We start from the raw sequence: 22,049 nt of genomic DNA, 5'->3' as shown, positions 1-22,049 counted from the left end.
TTTATTCATACCATTCACATTCCACCCTCCATTCATTCCATGCCAATTATGCCCACTTCCAGCGCTGGAGTCAGTTTTTTCATCGCGTGATCTCTCAGTTGAATGCCAGAAACTCATCAACACTGTAAAAAAACACCAGCCAGAGTTTAATAAGAGCCTTGGGCGTTGAGGCATTTTAAATTGAGTTTGGCAACCTGCCTGTGAAGGTAAATGTTCATAAACCACCGTTCTTCATTCCAGAACGGTAGTTACCTCTGCCTAAGGTTCATATTTATGTATGTCTCGTCCTAAGGCACTTTTCAACAAACAATATAAGGTTGTTTCTAAGATGTAGAGACATGGCAAAGTCAACAGTTTCAAATTTTTGAACACTGCCCTGCACGAAACTCTGAAGTTCAAATGTAGGTCTTTAAAATTCAACCAAGGACGACGGATTTTTAAACTTTAGATACGGCACGAAATCTTATCCAAAAGCACAGTAGTCTATTTTTTTCTGTATATTTTGGTAAACAGTCAGCTGAAATGCAATGGTAAGGCGTGAATCCTAAATATTGATGAAAAGTCTATTCTTGCAACAACAGCAGATGTAACAAATAAAACACTCCTCAGAGCACAACCCGATTTCCTCCTACCTGAGTAAGAAGAATTGGAAGAAAGGCTCCAAATCAGCAACAATTTCATTACGGCAGATAACCGGCCACTTATCTTCATCAGAGACTCTCCGGTCGTTATGTATTCTGCCGGACTCTAGGAGCCAAACTACGTTAAATTCCCGGGACCGAGTAATTGGTAGGAGGAGACTGGCGCGGTGCGGCGTGTGCCAACATGCATTATAGATGGCCGGGCCTCCTGCAGATGGACAGATAACAAGGGTATGTCAGAGATATGAAACAGCACACCGCCTCGGCGGTCAGCCCGTTGTTATTATTAATACATTACAATACATGCGCCTGTAATACAAAGGGGCCGGTAGGAGGAGACGGGCATGGAGATCAGCTATCTTTGACTCTTACGATGTATAAATATTAACTATGCAGTTTGTAATTTTAAGGGTATTCCGCTGCTGGACATTGGTGAACCTGAGGCCGCAATGTATTGTTATCAGTAGCCTCGGCCTCAAGTAAGAAAAGTCGCAACTTTTCTTACTTCTCGCACTCAATATTTTTGGTACCACACTTAATGTAGAAACGGAACAGTGAAAGTACACGTGAAGGTTTTTAAATCGTCAGGGTAATAAATACTGTTCAGATCAACTTACCACGACAGTACTTTACCGTAGTCGGAAAATAATTGGCTGAGCGTCAGCGAAGCTTATTACTAAGAGTGCTGGTCAAACCGTCTCTTCTGTTTGCCTGCCCACACCAAATCTCAGAGTAACCAATATGTTTCTAATCCAATAGCAAATTGTTGATCCGAAATATTGTTTATTTCGGATATAATATGTATATATAATCAATTAGTCCAATTTCGTAAGTCATACATGTTTGAACATTTTCAACGTCTAAACGTCATTAAGTAGTAGCGATGCCCAGAAAGAGCCGATGTCGATATTCTTGTTAGTATGTCTGTAGCCTGTGCTGGTGTGATGTGTTGATTGTGATTCTCGTACTTGTGAATTTTGCGTGGGACTTGCATCCTTTACAGTGACAACGCCTGGAGTGCACTCCAAGTAGCTTTTGGGTATGTTTGAACCCTTTGTCTCCCTTTCACTTCTTCTTTCTGTTCTTTATTCCGTATGTACTAATACCTCACTCACCTGATGAAGAGGATAGATTCCAATCCTCGAAACGTTGTGTAACACCTTTTGTAAAATATAACAATGGTAAATGTCCGAAATCCTTGTTACCCAGCCCAGGATCGTGTTTAATAATTAAAAATTAGGCTTATAGCCTACCGTCAAAATAAAACAATGAACATTCGAAGGCATATTTGTTCCTTCGTCATCGGACCTTTGTAGCCCTGTTGGTGGATGGATGGCTTCCTCATAAAGAGTAAAGTAACTAAAAAGAGAACCAAATAAATAAATATCACATTCATAAATACCACCCAAAACACGATTATACAGGACTTACATTATTTTGTGAAGGTGTTATTTTAAGTTTATGACAAAGCCTAAACACAATCACGCTATAAAGTTTGGACTGTATTGTATCACATCTGTACTGTATTAATTAAAGGTGTGAAAGCTTCCCCAGCAGGGTTCACTTCTGGCTGGTTTTTATACCTTCCAGTTGAACCCACTCTGGGTACAGCAAAAACCTATGACTTAAATCTGGGCAACCTTATGGATGTCTAGGAGCGGCACATAACTAACCGCAAATGTCGAGATTCTGGGGTGCAAGGCTAATTCGATAGGTCTAGTCAACTGCGGGAGATGACTGTTGGAATTGGTGGGGTTTGTTCCTAAAGAGTCAAAGGTTCTTGTCAGCCTAAACATAAGGATGTGCCACCCCCTGCCTGCTTTGACTGGAGAGACTGGCTCAGAGCTAACTTCTCCTTCTTCCGAGGGGATATGACCTGAGATTAGAGCCGTAAACGTTTCCTCGTGAATCTCGAGAGGAGGCGGCCCCTACTACCAACCTTACCCATCCAAAATATCCTTATTTATAAATGTCATTATAGCACTACGTGCAATTTTCTAAGCTTCTTGTCCTAAGAGAACAAACAAAAGTGTGAAAGCCATACAAACTCGTAGTTTAATACTTGAAAACCCTTTATTATACAAATAAATAAATTAAACAATAATTTGTATTTACAAATATAATTCAGTAAAATTATTCGGTAGTAATCAGGTCCACTTGATAGTTACATAATACTTACATAATACTTACACTACAATTTCACATTTTATAACATTAATGAATTTACCACTATTGTATGTACTTGCAAAATATTTATCTTTTCGCATTTTTCGAGGGCTATAATTTTATTTTATTTATTATTTTTTATATTTAAAATCATTAGTGAATATAAATAAAACAAACACTCCAATAATATACTTTTTATGTCTGTGAGGCCTTTCGTGTTCAAGGAACACATCATCAGACCCACATAACTGAATCTGATGACGTCTTCCTTGAGCACGAAATGCTTAACAGAAATAAAAAGTATATTATTGGAGTGTTTGATTTAAATTTATAAATAATTCCAATTAGAGAAGAGCTTCTAGACTGTATCATTAGTGAAATCACGATGAAATAAATAACATCTTTAACATTTAAAAATATTAATGTTATTTGTTTTTGACATTTTTTGTTGTTAAGTCCACGAATACACAGTAAATCATTAAAGCTATATCATGATATACTGATTTTAAAGTCGAAGTGTTACGCGATGTTGGTGACTTTCTTAAAATATGTAATGCAACTTGTAACATAAATTGATTTTTTTCATTATTGACTATTACAATAGTCATTTACAGATTGTTAATTCACATTATTAATTTTCAATTCCCTATTTTGTACAACTACTTTTGTATGAAATGTTCAAACATTGGTTGACACTCAGTCACATCTGTACTTCCAAAAGCGGCTGACACACCGGTCACCGATGGTCTTGATAGGTCAGCAGGTAGGGTTCTGCGACGTCTACCCGCCGATGGTGGTCATCGTGAGACAGCTTCTTCAGCAGCGCGCTCCCAGCCAGCGCTAGGGCCACTTTGGCTATCAGCAGAGCCTTCCCGGCGACTAGAGCGAGTCCCTGCAGCTTCAGCGGAATCACGACAGCAGCAACCAAGGCCATCACGTACACGTACTCCAGGTATTTCTTCTTCTTCCCGCGGCCATCTGGATTACAGAATCATAAATTTCACCTTTCTAAGACAGCGTGAAATTAAAAACAAAATATAGTTCTCTCTACGGATTTTAATCCTATTTCAATTCATATGGGTGGTTTGTTATCATAAATATCTTTTGTTTGATCGTTTAAGTGAGGATACACATGAGTGTGAAATTTCATATTTATAGGACAGCCAAAATATAGTTTTTCAAGGGTTGGAAATCTAATCCAACACCTAACGTACATAGAAAGTCTGTTTACTTTCATTGAGAGCGCGGCAACTATAAGTTGGAAAGTAAAATACAGTTCATTCACCATTTAAACACAACCGTTGACTTGAAATTTTACCTATGATTACTTTCATACTATTCTATATTCCCATATCTTGAGTTTCACATTTCAATTTGCTAGTAACGAATGAAGGAGGAAGTTCGCATGTGTGGATGGATGTATATGTATAAAACTTGATGGTGTAACTGAAGTTGTTGAATTTTATCAAATTCAAGTACATTTATTACAGTTGACAATAATTATATTGTAAAAGTCAGTGTTACTAATTATTAGTTATGACAAGCTCACCACAGTTTTCTCCATGCTTATATGCACATTCACTCACCAATATTTATTTATTTGTTTATTTACCCAAAGACCCAGCTTCGAAATCAGTCAGCCAAATGGGCGGTTTCCCAGTCAGAAGCCATAAACTCACCGACATTATAAAATCCATGTAAAACTAAACAGCGTTTAGACGAGTTCTTACCGCCTTGAGCGTTGGGACATTCTTGATTGAGCTTGGACATTTGTTAATGAAGTGAACACCCGCCTGCGAGGGTAAGTGTTCACAAACCACCGTTCTGTGTCTCCCAGTTCGGTAGTTTACTCTATCTCTAGTATTATACCTGTTTATGTCTTGACCCCTCGTTAAGGCACATTTAGACACATAGAACATTGTTGTATCCCAAATATATAGACTAGGCAGCGTCAACGGTTGTGCCTAAATGAATAAACTATATTTTGGTTGTCCTATAAATATGAAACATCAGACTCATTTGTCTCTTCATTTAAATGAACAAACAAAAGATTTTTTCATGACAACTAACCACCCATATGAATGAAATAGGATTGAAATCCTTAGGAAGAACTATATTTTGTTTTCAAATTTACGCTGTCTTATAAAAGGTGAAATTCGCCAAACATATCTCTTATCCTACCGTCACAGAAAATATCTTAAGTCGGAAGTAGATTTACAATAGCCGTAAATTAGTATCTTTTTGAGAAAATTATACTTTTCTGGTCGATAAAACTAGGTAAATGCTACTACGGCGCCGGATACACCGTAGGCCGGAAGCACATTATTATGAATAAACGTAGACGTAGATGTAGACGCTTTTTGACAAAAGAAGACTTCAGACCTATTCGTGTTTATATTATCAACAATGTAAACGCCACTACGTCATCAATAATACTTTAAATCGGAAATAGATTTTGAGAGCCTTAAGTAGATGTTTTTGGCCAAAGCATGCTACTCAAACCTACATATGTACATATTTTCTTGATCGGGCATTATTCTAAACGCTACAAACGCACCAAAATAACTTAGACCAGTAGACGCTTTTTGACTGACATTGGTGTGCATATCCACCTAAGTTTTCTTACACGTACAAAACGTGAAATAAGAGCCAGTCGGAATTTGGTTTAACTTTTGAATATCTTCACTATGAATACTTAAATAATATAGACCTCTAAATACTCGTATATATCAACTTAACTAGTTCCGATTCGAAATAGTCTATCATACAGGGTCTGTATAATAAGTAACCGGACTGACAAAATATGTACAATTTTTCTTTAGAAATCTTCAAAGTAGTCCCCATTGGAGTCGATAACACGCTGATACCGTATTTTCCAATCCCTGAACGCTCCCTGGAAGTCGGCAACCTCGATGTTGTCTAGAGCCCTCGTCGTAGCACGTTGAACGTTTTCCAGAGTCCCGAACCGCGTCCCCTTAAGGTGTCTCTTGATCTTGGGGAACAGAAAGAAGTCCGCTGGTGCCATATCCGGGCTGTACAGAGGCTGTGGCCCTCGACTGTTTTGCCAACTGTTCGGTGACGAGCAGGCAGGTGTGCGACGGTGCATTGTCGTGATGGAGAACCACGAATCGGCAATCTCCGGACGGACTCCGGGCGGTTAGTCGACGGAGCACCTCTCTGTAGTACTGGCCGTTTACAGTTTGACCGGGTGGCACAAACTCTTTGTGAACAATGCCTTTCACGTCAAAGAAAGCAATAAGCATCGAGTTCACCTTCAATTTGTTCATGCGCGCTTTTTTCGGTCATAGTGACGCCGGTGTGTGCCACTCCGGACTCTGCCGCTTCGTCTCAGGATCGTATTCAAAAGCCCACGTCTCGTCTCCTGTAATAAAGTGGTTGAAAAACTCTGGTTCGGTTTGCAGCCGATCAAGGATTTCCGAAGCGACAGCAACACGACGCTTCTTTTGCTCATCAGTCAGGTGTTTGGGTACCAGCTTCGCGCAAATCTTCCTCATGCCCAGATCGTTCTTAATAATGTTTTGAACGGTCATCTTATCAATTCCGACCTCATCTGCGATAGCCCGAATGCTCAGACGACGATCACTGTTCAGCATATCACGCACTTTTTGCACATTTGTGTCCGTGTGACTCGTTGATGGAGGACCGACGCGCTGTTTGTCATGGACGTCATCGCGGCCCTCCCGGAAATGTTTGTGCCACTGAAACACCTGAGTTCTGGACAGAGCATCCTCACCGTAAGCCTCTTGAATCATTTGAAGAGTTTCCGTGGCCGTTTTCTTGAGTTTGACACAAAATTTAATGCTAAAACGTTGCTTGATCGTACTCTCCATTTTCACTCCGACGGGGTAACTGAACATGCACTCCGCTCTCGCTCGATACTAACTCTCCAAGCGCTTGGAGGCAACTGCTGCAGCCCGGTTCCCTTTCACTAGACCCCCACCACCACTACAGCACCAGATACCGGTTAGCAGACGCTTTGACGGAGCGGGGCAGGCTCAGTCCGGTTACTTATTATACAGAGCGTGTATTATTATAACCATTCAAATATTATGAATAGTTGCAGATAAATTTGTCTATTTCATTAATACTCGTAATAACTGTCATTCCCTGATTCCCTAGCCCGAAAACATTGCTCTTCAAACTTGATCAGGAGATAAAGATTTCTCCCAGTGACTATCACTTGTTTTGAGGAGGGTTTCAATATGTATGTATGTATGAAGGGGGGTGTGTGTGTATGTATGTATGTATATGTATGAATTTGAAAAGGATGTGCGTATGACGTTCCTGTTATTTAATTGGAAATCTCAAGTTACGCCGCGAGTATGACATATAGATATTAGATAGATATAGATTAATAGATATCAAGAACATAGCCAGGAAAACATTTTTGGGAGGGAGGGTCAAAACAACTCATATTTTCCCGTAGTGGGCAGAGAGTCAGCCCCCATTTTGTTCCTTAAAAGTTCTTGACCTATTTATTTGTCGAGAGCGATCTTTCAGCAGTACATGTCAGTAATACTGAATTATTGAAATAATAATAATCGTGTACTATAAAAGAAAATAAAAAAGATTGAAAATATCCGGACCCCTTGGACCCCCCTGCTGGCTACGTCCTTGATAGATATTAGACATTAGATAGCATTTATTTAAAGGTAATCCAGCATCTTGCTAGTAGCCAAAACATAATCCGACAGACGAGTAAATTTTAAAACATTAGTTTTACCAACGAACACTTCCATTTTCTAACTAGAAGTACAACAGCAATCTACTGACTGAGCTAGAATTAAGAAGAGATAAAAATGTGACACTTCGCAAGGTCAGCCATCATCATTGATTGGTGAAGTTTATATTTGTCACTTTCTAAATTATTGCGTGTATCAGTTTTGGAACCGAGCCAATTCTCAACTATACTCAATAATAATTACAAATATACCTTTGCGCTGTTGTTAATTTTACATGATTTTATCATTTCATTAATCATAAATAAAGTAATATGTTGTACGTAGGAAGCATTGTCTTGAGAAACAAATCAATTTTTATGCGACTTTTTTCATCATGTTTTATAAATACACGATGTAGCAAAACACAAATTAGTGGTCTCATACTCTAATTGCTGATATACTACAATTTTATCTCTCATAAGTGAATCAAATGATTGATGGTGATTCTGATAGAACTAAACTAATGAAGAAAGAATGAAAAAATCCATCAAACATGCACTGATTATTCTAAAAAGATATACAAGAAAAAGTTTGTTAATACTATCAATAATTCTGTTCGTTCATAGACCTGTTTAATTTTCTATTTCAAAAATTATTTTAAACAACAATTTGAAACAAACGTTACTTGTTGCGAACATTATTAACAGAAATTATAAAAGAGGTGAGATTCGTAAAGTTTAAATTCTTCAAATTCTGAATAGAAGCAGTGCAATACAGTGATTTTAATAAACTGAATATGCTCATAGTTCTAGGTTTTTATTTCTTCAAAATTTATTGTGTCTGAACGTTGACAATATACTACAATACACACAAAAATAAAGAACAGAAAGAAAAGTGTCCAAACGTACCCAAAATCTGCTTGGAGTCTAGTCCAGGCGTTATCACTGCAGAGAATGCAAGTCCCGAGTACGAGAATCATAATCACACATCACATCAGCACAGGCTACAGTGGGATACTAACAAGAATGTCGGTGTCGGCTCTTTGCTCATCCTTCGCAGTGTCAACGGCTGGACTGAACTCTAAGCAACTTTTATGTATCTTGAACCCTTTTCTTTCCCTTCTTTTCTTCTTTCTATTCTTTATTCTTGTATGTATTAAAACCTCCCCTACCCGACGAAGAGGATAGGTTCCAATCCTCGAAACGTTGTGTTATACCTTTTATAACATATAACGATGGTAAATTTCCTAAATCCTGTTATCCTTTCAAAACGGGTAGTTTTTAATCTCGATGGAGTTGATTGGAAGTTGAAGTATTCATATGTTCCAAAAACTATGAGCATTTTGAGACAGCCGGTATATTTATAAAAATTGCCTCATAACTGAAAAGGAGTTACTTACCATTCACGTTGGCCAGCTCTATATTGAGATATCTGGAGTTCACCAGGCGGGAGAACTTAGAGAGGAGATCCTCATCATGGCGAGGCACCGCTGGCCAACTCTCGGAATGGTTACTCCTCACCAAGCTAACACCTTCGGCCAGAGGGATGGACGACATGTTGAGGGCGCGATCCATAGCCAGGCTGACCTTCCCACGCACACACCCAACGTCCCCGCAGGATTCCAAGACCCCGGACCATACCTGCGGAAATAGATTACATTTGGAGAGTGAGTTAGAGTTAAGAGTTTTCCAAGGCCTTCAGAGCTGAGCCAGCTCCTATGCGAACATATGAACATACTATTTTCATCAGATTATGGTACAGTATGTAACTCTAAAAATAATGCAAAAAGAATTTAATTAATAATCAATAATATTCAGTAATTTGATAAATTGCACGAAATTATTTCCTAACAGTTTTCCGTTTCTGGAAGTTAGCACATTAATACCCGTGTATTACACGGGTTTGACAACTATAAAATATTTCAACCAACTTTTTATACATTCGCATTTTTTACACCATTTAATAAGTTTAAGGAATTTTTGTAATTCATCATTCTTGAAGAACCCTTTATTTTGCTTTAATTCATTCAAGATTACGTAATGCTTTGCCATACTTGGGGGGAGGGTACTTACAAAACATTAATAGCTAAGATAAGAACTACTCAAAACATTTTCTTGCGTATAATTCTTAAAGAATCTAAACTATCAAGCTCTTTTCTTTTGTACCATCAGTTGTATATTTTAACGATCTAGCATCTTTTAATTTTTAAAGTCCTGAGATTGTTTTTTATTTGGAGCGAAAATAGAGAAAATTTCATGCCAAATCATCTTTACAGTACGAGAATATTTGAAATTAAATATTTTAAACTTCCCCAAAGTAAATAAATCTATTTGCCGTCATTCCTTTAATTACTTGGTCCGAAATTTTTTAATCAACTTCCGCTTCACATAAAAATGCAACAAATGAAAGAAATATTTTTGCAGGAAGGCAATCACTTGGCTTTATTGTCAACAGGCTATAAATAGGTTACCTCACAACCTTTTTAGTATAGCAATTTATATTTTTATACTGTACATATACATTTTATATTCTTTACATTTTTTTCATAATTATGTTTTCTATACTTTAAATTATGTATTATACTTTTCAAACATAATTATTTACCTTTAGATGTTACAGTAGGCGGTTACACAAAGACTTTCAAATAATGCTAGACTGTAATGATTCTCTTGTAATTGATATATTTTAATAACATTGGTTACACAACTTATTAAAGTGGCCAGTTTAATTTCTTAAACATATATATTTATGTGTTGCCATTTTTTTATTAAGGGAAATAACATTTATTTATTTTTCAATTAAAGGTAGCGATTGTTTTAAAAGTCTGTGAAGGAAAGATATATTCTCAGCAAAAGTATACTAATTCATCGCATATTCGTAGATCTGAGAATTTTCACGTATATACCACAACATTTGTCCTTATACACTTTAAGATACCTTATAATGTTTTAATATAACGGCTGTACAAAGTTTTGAAAAGAATGAAATAGTAGACAGAATGACGGAACACGTCCAGTACCTTAGCTTATAACTGATTGCTACCATACCTAGCACAACTGTTGTCCTGAGCGAGTTTTTGTGTGAATGAATGCTGTGAATGTTGATTTGTGATCTCAGCTATTTCACAATACAGAATACATTTTTAATTCACATCCTTCGTATTAGTTGGGTGTGGCTATGAATCTTTGTGGTAAAGTGAATGAACATTAAATAATGTGTTACGAAATCGACGCTTATCTAACAACTCCTCTAAAATTAGTTGGTCAATAAAAAGTATTTTTTAATTTAACTTTGGAATTTTTTTATTGAGTACCCTCCTCCATAATAGAAGATAACATGTCCATAGAAATAATAAAAAACTGTATAGACTCCAGGAACAGAATAAATTTTCAGTGGATACCTAGCCATCTAGGTTTGAAATGTAATGAAATAGTTGACAAGCTCGCAAAAGAGGCAGTGGTGAATGGAATATCTGTTCAAGAGATGGTCCTTCCATTATCTAACCTCAAATCGTTCCAAAAGAGGAAGATACTTGAAGAAAAAAACAACTTGTTACTAGATACAACAAAGGCCAGGTGGTATAGGAGTGTACAACCTATCAGACCTTTACTGCTAAGGTACCAAGATATAAGACTTAGCAGAAGGGAAATAGTAAATATAATCTGACTAAGAATAGGACATGTCACAGTGAACAAGACTCTTCATCTAATGAAACTTTATTTCACTCCTCTGTGCTTAAATTGCACTGCTGGAGTGAATGAGACTGCGGATCATCTAATAATGAAATGCCCACAATTTGACTATGCAAGGAACTCATATTTCCAACAATTTAGAAGAATACCGGATGGCGATACCTCAGAAAAACTCAAAACAATTTAACCAGTTTTGACGCAACATTATATAAGGAAATAAGTCGATTTCTGACAAACATAAAACATATAGCCTAATCGAGGAAGAATGATCGAAGGTAATCGCAGTGCAAAAGCTTTATTAAGTGAAAATTGACTTCATGGTGTAATTCCAAGTCAGCCGTAAGGCATTTAGAAAAAAAAGAATCACGACTGAATTATCTGAACTAATCATTCATCCATTGATATCACGGCACTCACAGATTATACTAACCTTGGCCCAGTCCTGACTGCCTGCCGCCAGACCGAGCAGCAGCGGAAGTACGTTTGCAACCATGACTGCGGTGAACTGAACAATCAGCCGGTTATAAAGGTGGTACCTCTCCGGAAGTGAGGTGTTTACTCTTGTCAGTGACCACGGTCGGGGTGCGTGTGTATCAGATAGCCATCCAGGTCACTTGCGCCGACATAACCTAGCAGCACATTGCTCTACTAACTGCGCAGATCTTGTCACGCGCATGCGCAGTGCCAGTGACATTGTGGATAACTGGGACTAATTTGGCGGTGAAAGCGTTTACTCCACCACACCTCCTCCAGGGGGGTAATTAAATATTTCCTTACAAAGCTATTTAAAGTGAACTGTTTTACAATACGAATTATATTAGCAAGGAAGGAGTACGCCACACCAAGTGTCACGTAATAGGCTTCGCTGTTGTTGCGTGCAAGATTTCAAATCAGACAGACATGTTGACAATCATACAGGAAGGTAATTTTTACATTCTCTGTCATAAAAAACAGAAATTGTATCAGCCTACTAAATGGTAGGCTTCTATGACGCTCAGCCAAATTCCATGGTTGAGCATACACCATCATAGAACTCATCTTTGTCTATGGAGATATGAAGTTACATGCAAAGTACAAAGTGTACAGAAGAAACTTTTCTCGAGATGTCCTATTACATAATAAATTCACACATTTAGTTAGGTTATAATATAGCAGTGTTAAAATAATAAAAGTTCCGTTGAACTAGAGAGAGTACTACTACGCAAGATTGCGTTGAAACCTAATCTTGTCACCTACTTGTAACATTGATTTTCCACTTTATTATTTTCGTTTTACTCTATGAATAACAACGTCAAATGTCAACATCTCATATACTCTGTTTGTTTGCAACAATTTATTTGTTCTGCTATTTTTTCTTTGCCATTATAGTTACCAGTCCCACCTATGTAAAAATATTCGCTAACGCTCTGCCAAATCCCATGGAGTGATCATCATCGAACTTAATGATGCTTGTGTATAAATAAATCAAACTCTGACTCTATAAGTCAGTTCGTATACAAGATATCGTTTGGACAGACAGAAATGATTCCAGCCCTTCGAGTGATAAGGCTTCGCTAACGCTCAGCCAATAACCGTTTATTTATTCCACTTAATATATTTATAGTAAGGCCCATATACAGCCTTACTTTTTATATACCGTATGGCACGTAAACAAGTTTCAAAAACAGACCTAAAGTGTACATGAAAGTACATTTGTTTAAGCTACTTAATTTAATTCATAGCGGCTACAGAAAGAATCCTTCTTAATATGATTTATCAGATCACTAACACTAACGAAAGTCTGTGGACTATAGATGCAATACAACTTCTATAACAAACGCTCTCGACCATTAGTAATGTAGCGCAATGGACAGAAAATGTGTCATTTGGTCCCTATGATTTCAATTGAATTTTGACGTATTTTTTCAAAATAGATTTATATTCTTTTCTAAATTTTCTTTCTTAAGGTTCAATGTCTAAGCGATTTCTCATTATCTGACAATATTATCTGTTTTAATTAATTATTATTTACTACACTTTGATTTGCAAACGTAGTGTAAAATAGTGAGTGAGTGGTGAGTAATCTAAAATATCAACTTTCTCAGCGGTTCCGTGGTGTAGTGGTTATCACATCTGCTTTACACGCAGAAGGTCGCCAGTTCGATCCTGGCCGGAATCACTTACTTTTTAGTGATTATCCTGTCAGGGTTTTGAACATCTTAACAGTTTTTTTTTATGTCTGTATAATTTTTTGCCTAAATTACGTGGTATAGATGTACATCCAACTATGCGGATTTCTAACTAACTTCCTTTAGTTAAAGTTATATTGGTGGGCTTCGTGAATTACATGTTTATAAATTTAATATAAAGATCTAACATAATTTATAAACTACCTACATAAACGTTTGGAATAAATGTTTTATTCGTTCTGACAATTACTTAGAAGTAGCAGAGCCAAAGAAGGGCCATAATATCTAGACACATTAACTACACAAGTGGTGTGTCTGGTTTCCCACTAACCAGATGTAATCCCTATAAAGAGGTGTTCTCATTGTCTTATGAATTACACTATGTTGTTTTAGACACGATCCCAAAGCACGGCGAAACAAACGAGTTTTCTACACGTAAAGTAGCTATGGTGGGAAGTGCTGCACTCTGATGTCGGAACGACTCAAAGAGTTCTTTTGAACTTCTTTATCACTGATTTGTTTATATATCTCTTCATACGTAGACTCCGATTCCAGGAATCAAGTCTCTGACAGTGTCAGATTTCAGACATTGTACTAGGCTGGTCGTGAAATAGAGCTATAAACTCAGTATTCACGTTGAATCAACCCTTCCCACCCACCACCATAGATACGTTATGTGTACAGCCATGCGTTGTATTGATAATCTCCAATTTTTTTAAACTTGATCCTACCTTTTGGGAACTGCAATTTCGCATTTGTTTTTGAACACCTACCGCTGATCCACAGTCAACGAAACTTGGAAGTTGACAGGGTTTATTAATATACTGTCTCCTATCATGTCAGCGTTTTTGAGATGAACAACAGTTTAATCTCATTAATACAACTTATGTTACAAAACTTTAAATGTTATACTCAAACATTTGCTTCCAAACAATACAACACAAAGAGGATAACTCAAAATGTTTTATTTATATTATTATTGTTGTAAAAGGTAGGATCAAGGTGCAAAGAATGGCAGGACAAGTAAAACTTTTATTCTACACTGTTATACTGTTCAAATATTATATTAGATCTTCACATTAAAGTTATGAACATTTAACACCAGAAGCCTTCCGGATATAACTTCAACTGGAGGAATTAGAACTGGACGTGCATCTGTACCAAGCAATTTAAAAAAATAATGCATCAGGAAATAACAAAACTTTAAAGATGTTCAAAACTCCGGAAGGATAATCACTAAAAAGTAAGTGATTCCGGCCAGGATCGAACTGGCGACCTTCTGCGTGTAAAGCAGATGTGATAACCACTACACCACGGAACCGCTGAGTGTGCAATATTGCAGTTTACTCTCTACTCACTACTTGAAGTTTGCAAATCCAAGTGTAGTGAAGAATAATTATTAATAATAGATAATATTTTCAGATAACGAGGAATCATTTACACGTTCAATCTTAAGAAAGAACAGAACACTTATCCACTTATTTACAAATTGTCTGTTCAAAAATGCACGTAAAATAAGTGGATTGCTAAAGTGCGGAGGAGCGCCATCATGCATAAACCACATATATGTGGCTACACGTATTAAGTGTTGATAGTTCAATAGTCAGTTTCATTGTTGCATTTTAATAGCTGATGTAAATAACAGCTGCTCAAATACTGTCAAGTTATGGGCCATTTAGTTTCCATGTGTAATTAGAACCCTTCCATAAAATGGTTATTTCTTCACAATTTTTATAAATGAGGTGTTTTTAGGAAAAAAATATTTCAACACTTTTTTGAGGCATACAATTTTGATGAAAACAGTAGTTTATTAGATATGTCATAAAACAAAAATTAAATGGCCGCCATTTTTAAAATATTAAAATATTTTTTCTAAAATTAATACCTTCTGGTATGGACCTGTTTACCAAATATAACAACCGTAAAGATAAAAATAAAGATAAAATGTTTTTGTACAAAAAACAAAATGGCATGTAGCTGCTAAAAAGTGGAAATTGGAAAAAAGTTATCCTTCACTTTTAGTTTAGAATCATACATAGAATCTGAAAATTCATAGCTAGCTCAACCTTTTTGTTACACCCTGTATATAGATTTTTAAGTTTCTATAAAAAAATAAAAATTGTAAAGGAGGGAACAGATTCATTTTATACATAGATCGCCTGATTGTCTAAATTTTAAAATTAAGTGATGTATTTCAATATTATTGTATTTTAAATGTATTAGACATAAATTGGGTTTCGGATTTTGTTATAGGCTAATGATAAATTAATTTTAGGGTGAAGCAATTTTTCGAAATGATATTTGTCATGTTGAAACTCATAATGATGTCTGAGAGTCTTGCTACACAATTTCAAACCAATGAATAGTAATTCTCACTCTGCGTGAGAATTATCGTTACGCCAATAAAATCCAAAACAAGGACGTAGCCAGCGAGGGGGTCTAAGGGGTCCGGACCCCCCAATTTTTAATGTTTAAATTACTTTTTAGTAAACGATTATTACTATTTAAATAATTCAGTATTGCTGACATGTACAGCTAAAAGATCGCTCTCAACAATGAAACGGGTCAAGAACTTTTTGAGGAACAAAATGGGGCCTTACTCTGTGTCCACTACGGGAAAATATCAGTTGTCTGGACCCTCCCCCATTTTTCCTGGCTACGTTCTTGATCCAAAAGTGTCTACTTCCGGCGCTTGTATCTAGGATATAAGTAGTGGAATAAAACATCCTACCTTCTGATTTGTGCCATAATCTACAATGGTGATAAATATCTTCACTGTACGTCGAAAGGTTTCGAGATAATTCGGGTTTCGAGGTAAAAATCTAATGCGGGCATACACACAAACACACAAGGACATGGACTTTTCAAACTGTCTCGGTTTACTCATAATAATTATGATTAGGCCTACTTTACATAAAATTAAACGTATGCAATCCGGCTCGCTACCTATTCCTACCCTTGTTATTAATTTTTAGAAGATGTGAAAATCTGTACAACTGATACTGGACAGTACCTATATGTTTTGCATCCCAATCCTTGTTCGCTATTTTATCTTATTTCCTTGTTCAGTTTAGGAATTATGTGATATTTATATATCTACTCTGTACTGTATCCCATATCAGTGAAACATGGACGCGATGTCCCCTCGACGATTTTCTGTCATAAAATTGCATTTAATGTCCGATGTATTGCTTTGTGATTCCACTTGCTATGGTCACGGACTCGCTGCGCTCGCTTGTTTCCTCAAATTGTAGTCACGGAGCGAATGGTTCGTTGAACCTGTTAGTACCTGCCCCTCCCCCTCCCCAACAATAGTGTTCATGCAGTTATTATAAATATCCCATCCCACAATGTCAAAAGAAACCAATTTCGAATACCCTTCTTGTATATGTTCACAATTTTGTTCAGAATAATTGTCCAAAATAAACTAATTGGTTTGGATTCGTCACTGTTGCCATCTATAACAAACATCACCTAATACTGTCATTGCTATATGCAGCATACAACGACGAGTATTATTTATTCAGGCAAATAAAAATACTGCGATACTGAATGACACTTTCTGTTTTGCTACTCCCTAAGCTGTCAAACATATTTCCAACCTTTGCAGTAAATACATTTTCTTAAAATGACTTTTAAGAAACTCTTCTTATCAAAATGTCGTTTTAAACAAGAATTCATATACTGTAAAGAAGATGTATCGCAAATAAATAAATTAGGGTTTTTCTGGGTGGTATTTTGGAATTAAAATATGCCTACGTTTATTAATGTACATTCCAAACTTTGTCCAAGACTCTAGGTTTTTTGTGCGAGTTTCCATCAGGCATCCAAATGTCACTACGATTCGCATTAACATTAACAAACATTTTATTAATGGATTTAAGCGTCTTCAGGACTTAAGGCGTAAACAGGATGACCAGACGCAAATTTTTAAAAGGAGGACTTTGAAGCAAACAGGATTACAATATTAAATATTCATATAACCTTTGCGAAAAACATTGATCTATGCTCTTTTAGAATTATTTTTAGTGCTGTATTGCTTTAAATGCAAAGCAAAATCTCAAATTGAATTTGTTTTGACATATAAATCGAAAAATAAAAGGAACTCATGTTATTAAAGTGTCTATTGATGGATAAAAGTATTATTAGAGGCTCTTACTTTGTATGTGACATAAGATTGAATTAATTAGTGTTAAAATTTTCCTTTGTAAAAAAGGTATATCTTTGAGAATTGTTCTAACGTGATGATACTATTTTCGAACATTTAAGCATTCACCGGACATTTTACATAACTTTTCAAATCTGGGAGGACAGGAGGACAAACATTAAATAGGAGGACATGTCCTTCTAAAGCCGGACGTATACCCTGAGCGTAAGCCATTGACTTTTAAATATATTAATTTACATGTACAGAAATTAAAGCCAACACGAGAAGGTCCTCTTATGGGCTTATGTGGGAGAACCGAGTATACCCTCCCTTGAATATAATATCACAATATACGATTTAGAACAAAAATTTTTAAAAAAGTTTAGAACAAAAACGAGTAAAACTTTTGGAACAAAGTATTTGACGCCATGTAATACAAGCATGAAAATTTTAAAGATGAAATATAATCAGACTTAGTGATTATGAAATGAAATGAAAAATGCCTTTATTTACAGAGGCGAAGTTAGGACTTAAAAGTCCTCTCTACCACTTAACCTCCAAAAAAAACAACCAAACAAAGTAAAAATATTATCATACCTATTACAACATTGTAATTGACACTTAAACTAAATCACTTTAATAAATTAATTACATATTGGATGTAACATAATAATGTATATATATAAATTATAATTAAAATTAACCATTTAGATTAAACTCTAACATAAAATCTCTTTACAGGCAACTAATAAAACTATCCTATCCTAATCAGCTTTCATTCCCCATCCACGCAACTCACATACAGTTACCACAAGTGTGACCACAAGAACCACCAACCGTCACTCCCCGCCGAGTCCGCAGCAGAAAGGCCCGAACCTCCGCCCCAAAGCGATCGCGCTTGTCAATAGTTTCTGATGTTGTCTGGGAGAGCGTTTCCACAATCGACATGCGGAAACAGTGAAAGATTATTATATAAGGTTGTCCTATGAATTGGAGTTGATAATAAAGATGCACCCCTACGAGTTCTACGTGCACTAATATCAGACATAAAAACGAAACTTTGGGCCAAATAACTTGGACAACCATTGGTGGATTAGTGCGTGCAACAGACTAAGTACATGAAGATCTCTAAGTTCTTTGGATTTTAATAGGGATAATTGCTCAAAATAAGGAGATACGTGATCATCACGTCGTAAGTTGAAAATAAACCGAATACAATAATTCTGTGCACGCTGAATTTTACTAGAAAGGTCAACAGTCATGTCATTGATCACCACGTCACAGTAATTGAAGTGAGGTAAAACTAGAGTTTTTTCACCAACATCACTCTAACATCCAACGGCAAGTATTGTGCAAATCGCTTGAGGCCATGTATACAGGCAAAAACCCTATTACAAATTTGTGACACCTGATCAGCCCATCCCAGGTTTTTGTTGATAGTTATTCCCAGGTTTTTTACTTTTTCATTGTACACTATTTCTTTATTGTTCAGTATCAGTCTTGGAGCAGTATTAATGTCAATTTTAGTAATAAGCCTTTTATAGCCTATATTAAAATACAGTTAGTCTTGGTTTCATTAAGTTTCAGTCCATGTCTGCAAGTCCAGTAAGCTATTGAATCAATATCAGAGTTCATTACCCTGTACACAAGTGTCCATCTCATTAGGTGAAAAGTGGCGGTAAATTTGTAAATCGTCAGCGTACAGATGGAACTTTGAGTGTCGGATGCTAGTAGTTATGTCATTAATGTAGAGTGTAAAAAGAAGTGGTCCAAGTACAGAACCCTGAGGCACCCCTCGGGTGACAGGTTTCCACTCGGAGCACCCATTGTCCCAGTCTTGACAACGCTCTGCTGTCGCTCGGAGAGATATGACCCCACCCACCTGACACAACCATCAGAGAAACCATACCTCTTCAATTTGATCAGTAAAAGAGGGTGATACACGCAGTCGAAGGCCTTGGAAAAATCGAATAGAGTCAAAATTGTAGCTTGTCGCTTGTCCATAGCAAGTCTTATATCTTCTGTGATTTTTGAAAAGGGCTGTGGCAGTACTGTGGTGAGGGCGAAACCCAGATTGAAATACCGACAAAATATTGCCACTGTCAATAAAACGGGAGAATTGTTTGGTGGACTATTCTTTCTAAACACTTGGATAGCGCAGGCAGTATACTAATAGGTCTTAAATCAGATGGAGCTTTAGGGGAAGAACACTATATTTAAGGGACGGATTTGAGCTTCTTCCATATATCTGGAAAAGTTGAGGACATTAAATATTTATTAAATATTGCAGTAATAACTGGGAGGGTGACTGGCAGCGTGCTCTTAATGAACTTGATTGGAATGTTGTCGGCCCCGACTGCATTGCTAGACATCCTCATGACCGCCCTGAACACCTCAGCCTCAGTCACCGGAGTGAAAGAAAACTGATGAACAGGTCTGTCAAGCGGAGAAGCCTCTAGCTCTATGACATAATCACGAGCACGGGACAGATCAATGGGGACGTTAGCAAAAAAGTTTATTGATTATATTTGGATTTAAATGGGTTTGTTGGTCACCATCAGATTTGCCCACTCCCAGCTCTTTCAGTTTTCGTCCACAGGGTTTTTAGTTGTTTGTTTCTGAGAAAGAGAATTGTAGTAAAATCTAATTTTAGAATTTCTAATTTGTTGCTGTGTCTGATTTCTCAGTCTTTTTATATAAGCTCCAATCGTGCTGATTCTTTGTTTCGCTTAGCCTTGCGGAAAGCAGTGTCTCTCTGTCTTTGCAGATGGCGAATAAAGTCAGTAATCCAGGGAGCAGGCTTTTTTGTTACACGTTTGAAGACTATTGGAGCATGTTTATCAAACAATTGAAGAATTAGGGAATTAAATTGAAAAACCATATCATTCACGTCATCAGAAAATAGTATTTCATGCCAAGAAATATTGGAAATATCGAAAATCAGAAGGTCAAGATCAATGTTTTTGTAGTTTTCTGTATTTAATAAACTTTGGTTTGGGTTTGGGGAGAAGAAGAAGTTTGTAGATGCAAAATATCAAATCATGTTTTGAAAGTCCAGGGGCAGGCAGTTGTCCATGGTGCGCAATGAGGGTCGGGTCACCGACAGCAATTATGTCCAGCCAGGTGTCGGCAGCGGCAGTATGGTGAGTGGCATGAAGTGGTAGTATAGTCATGTTACAAGAAAAAAACATGTCGGATAAAAAGGTTTGATCGTAGGTAACTGGTCCAAGTAAATCAGTGTTAAAGTCCCCCATCACAATAACATGACTGCAGCGAGCCAAGAGTGTTAAGAAGTTCATGTTTCGAATTCAGCAAGATAGCCAAGGTTTAGGAGCTCTGTAACAGACGGCAACTAAGATGTGTGTGATCTGTTAACACTGACATCTAGAAACATATATTCTGGGCGTCCAGCTCTGGATTGTGTCAGATGATAGAATGAAGGATAGAAGCAGGAAGGTGAGACTTGACATAAACGGCGACACCTCCGCCACCCTTATGTAGACGGTCATTCCTGAACAAGGAGTATCCCGTCAATTCAACAGCCCTGTCACTCAAAGAAGGTTTGAGCCAAGTCTCAGAAACTAGAATTAAATCAAACTGTGAAGAGCAAAATATAGTTTCTGAAATCGTCAATATGACAAAAAAGCGATTGAGCATTAACGTGAGCTGCCTTAAGAAAATTATCGTAGGGAGAAAGTGTTCGGCAGATAATTTGTGAGAGAGGGAGAGCGCTAATCGCCCGGGGCGGTGACCATCAGCCGGGGACCCCAGCCCGACAGCGCGGGCAGCGAACGGCAGGCGACTCCGACAGACACGAAATTGTGGGTAACCCTAGCATACAATATACATTCTCACATACATTCGTAAAACATTGTAAATTTACACAAGATGCACACACTTAAACTTACGGCTAATCATGACACTGACAAGGTATCGGCAAGATACTTACTTGAAATAACATATTAAATTTTGAAACAAATAAGCAATATGTAAACATAAAAATTTATTTCTACTTATAATAAAAAAAAAATTAAATAATAATAATCAGAACTGTAAAATATTTGAAGAAGAATATACACATACCTACTCACATATACATACATACACATATGCATAAACACACATACGTACATGTGCACATAAACCTAAACTACAATATGTAGTAAAGGAATTATGGAAACACTTGTTTTCAAAAGAATTATGTTTGAAATCAGAAGAGAATCATGAAATCATGGTTGTTAATACGAAAGATAAAATATTTTTCTCTTTAACCTCCGATGACTGAAGATGGTTCTGCAGAGAGAGGCTGCAATATTAAAGAATTTGATTGTGAAACAATGTTTTGATGCGGTGTGATCAGAAAACCTAGATGTTACAGTATAAAATAGCAATAATAAGTTGAACGAACTGTCAAAAATCTACTAAAAGCGAAATAATTAATAATGTTTCACGTTGTCGTGTACTGAGCTCTTACAAACAATACGTAAGCCTAAGTGTTGTAACTTGTTCCATAATAAGATTAAATTTAAACGTAATTGCGACTGTCCTATCAT

At 36.7% G+C, this 22,049-nt stretch overlaps 1 protein-coding gene and 2 non-coding genes across 3 annotated transcripts; 1 reads left to right on the top strand and 2 right to left on the bottom strand.

Annotated features, from left to right (window-relative positions):
- Positions 1 to 3,543: 3,543 nt before the first annotated feature.
- On the bottom strand, positions 3,544 to 11,674 carry LOC124365527. The gene is made up of 3 exons (XM_046821513.1): positions 11,612 to 11,674; positions 8,889 to 9,129; positions 3,544 to 3,785 (listed from the first exon to the last, which is right to left on the bottom strand). The coding sequence occupies exons 1-3, from the start codon at positions 11,672 to 11,674 to the stop codon at positions 3,544 to 3,546; spliced, it is 546 nt and encodes a 181-aa protein (XP_046677469.1).
- Positions 11,675 to 13,266: 1,592 nt separating this feature from the next.
- Positions 13,267 to 13,339, top strand: Trnav-uac. Its single transcript has one exon. It is a non-coding gene; the product is annotated as a tRNA-Val (tRNA).
- A 1,258-nt stretch (positions 13,340 to 14,597) lies between these two features.
- Positions 14,598 to 14,670, bottom strand: Trnav-uac. The gene has a single exon. It is a non-coding gene; the product is annotated as a tRNA-Val (tRNA).
- Between the last annotated feature and the right edge of the window lie 7,379 nt (positions 14,671 to 22,049).

The sequence above is a fragment of the Homalodisca vitripennis genome, chromosome 6 (assembly GCF_021130785.1).
Source record: "Homalodisca vitripennis isolate AUS2020 chromosome 6, UT_GWSS_2.1, whole genome shotgun sequence".
NCBI lineage: Eukaryota > Metazoa > Arthropoda > Insecta > Hemiptera > Cicadellidae > Homalodisca > Homalodisca vitripennis.
This window is presented reverse-complemented; position numbering and strand designations above follow the sequence as displayed.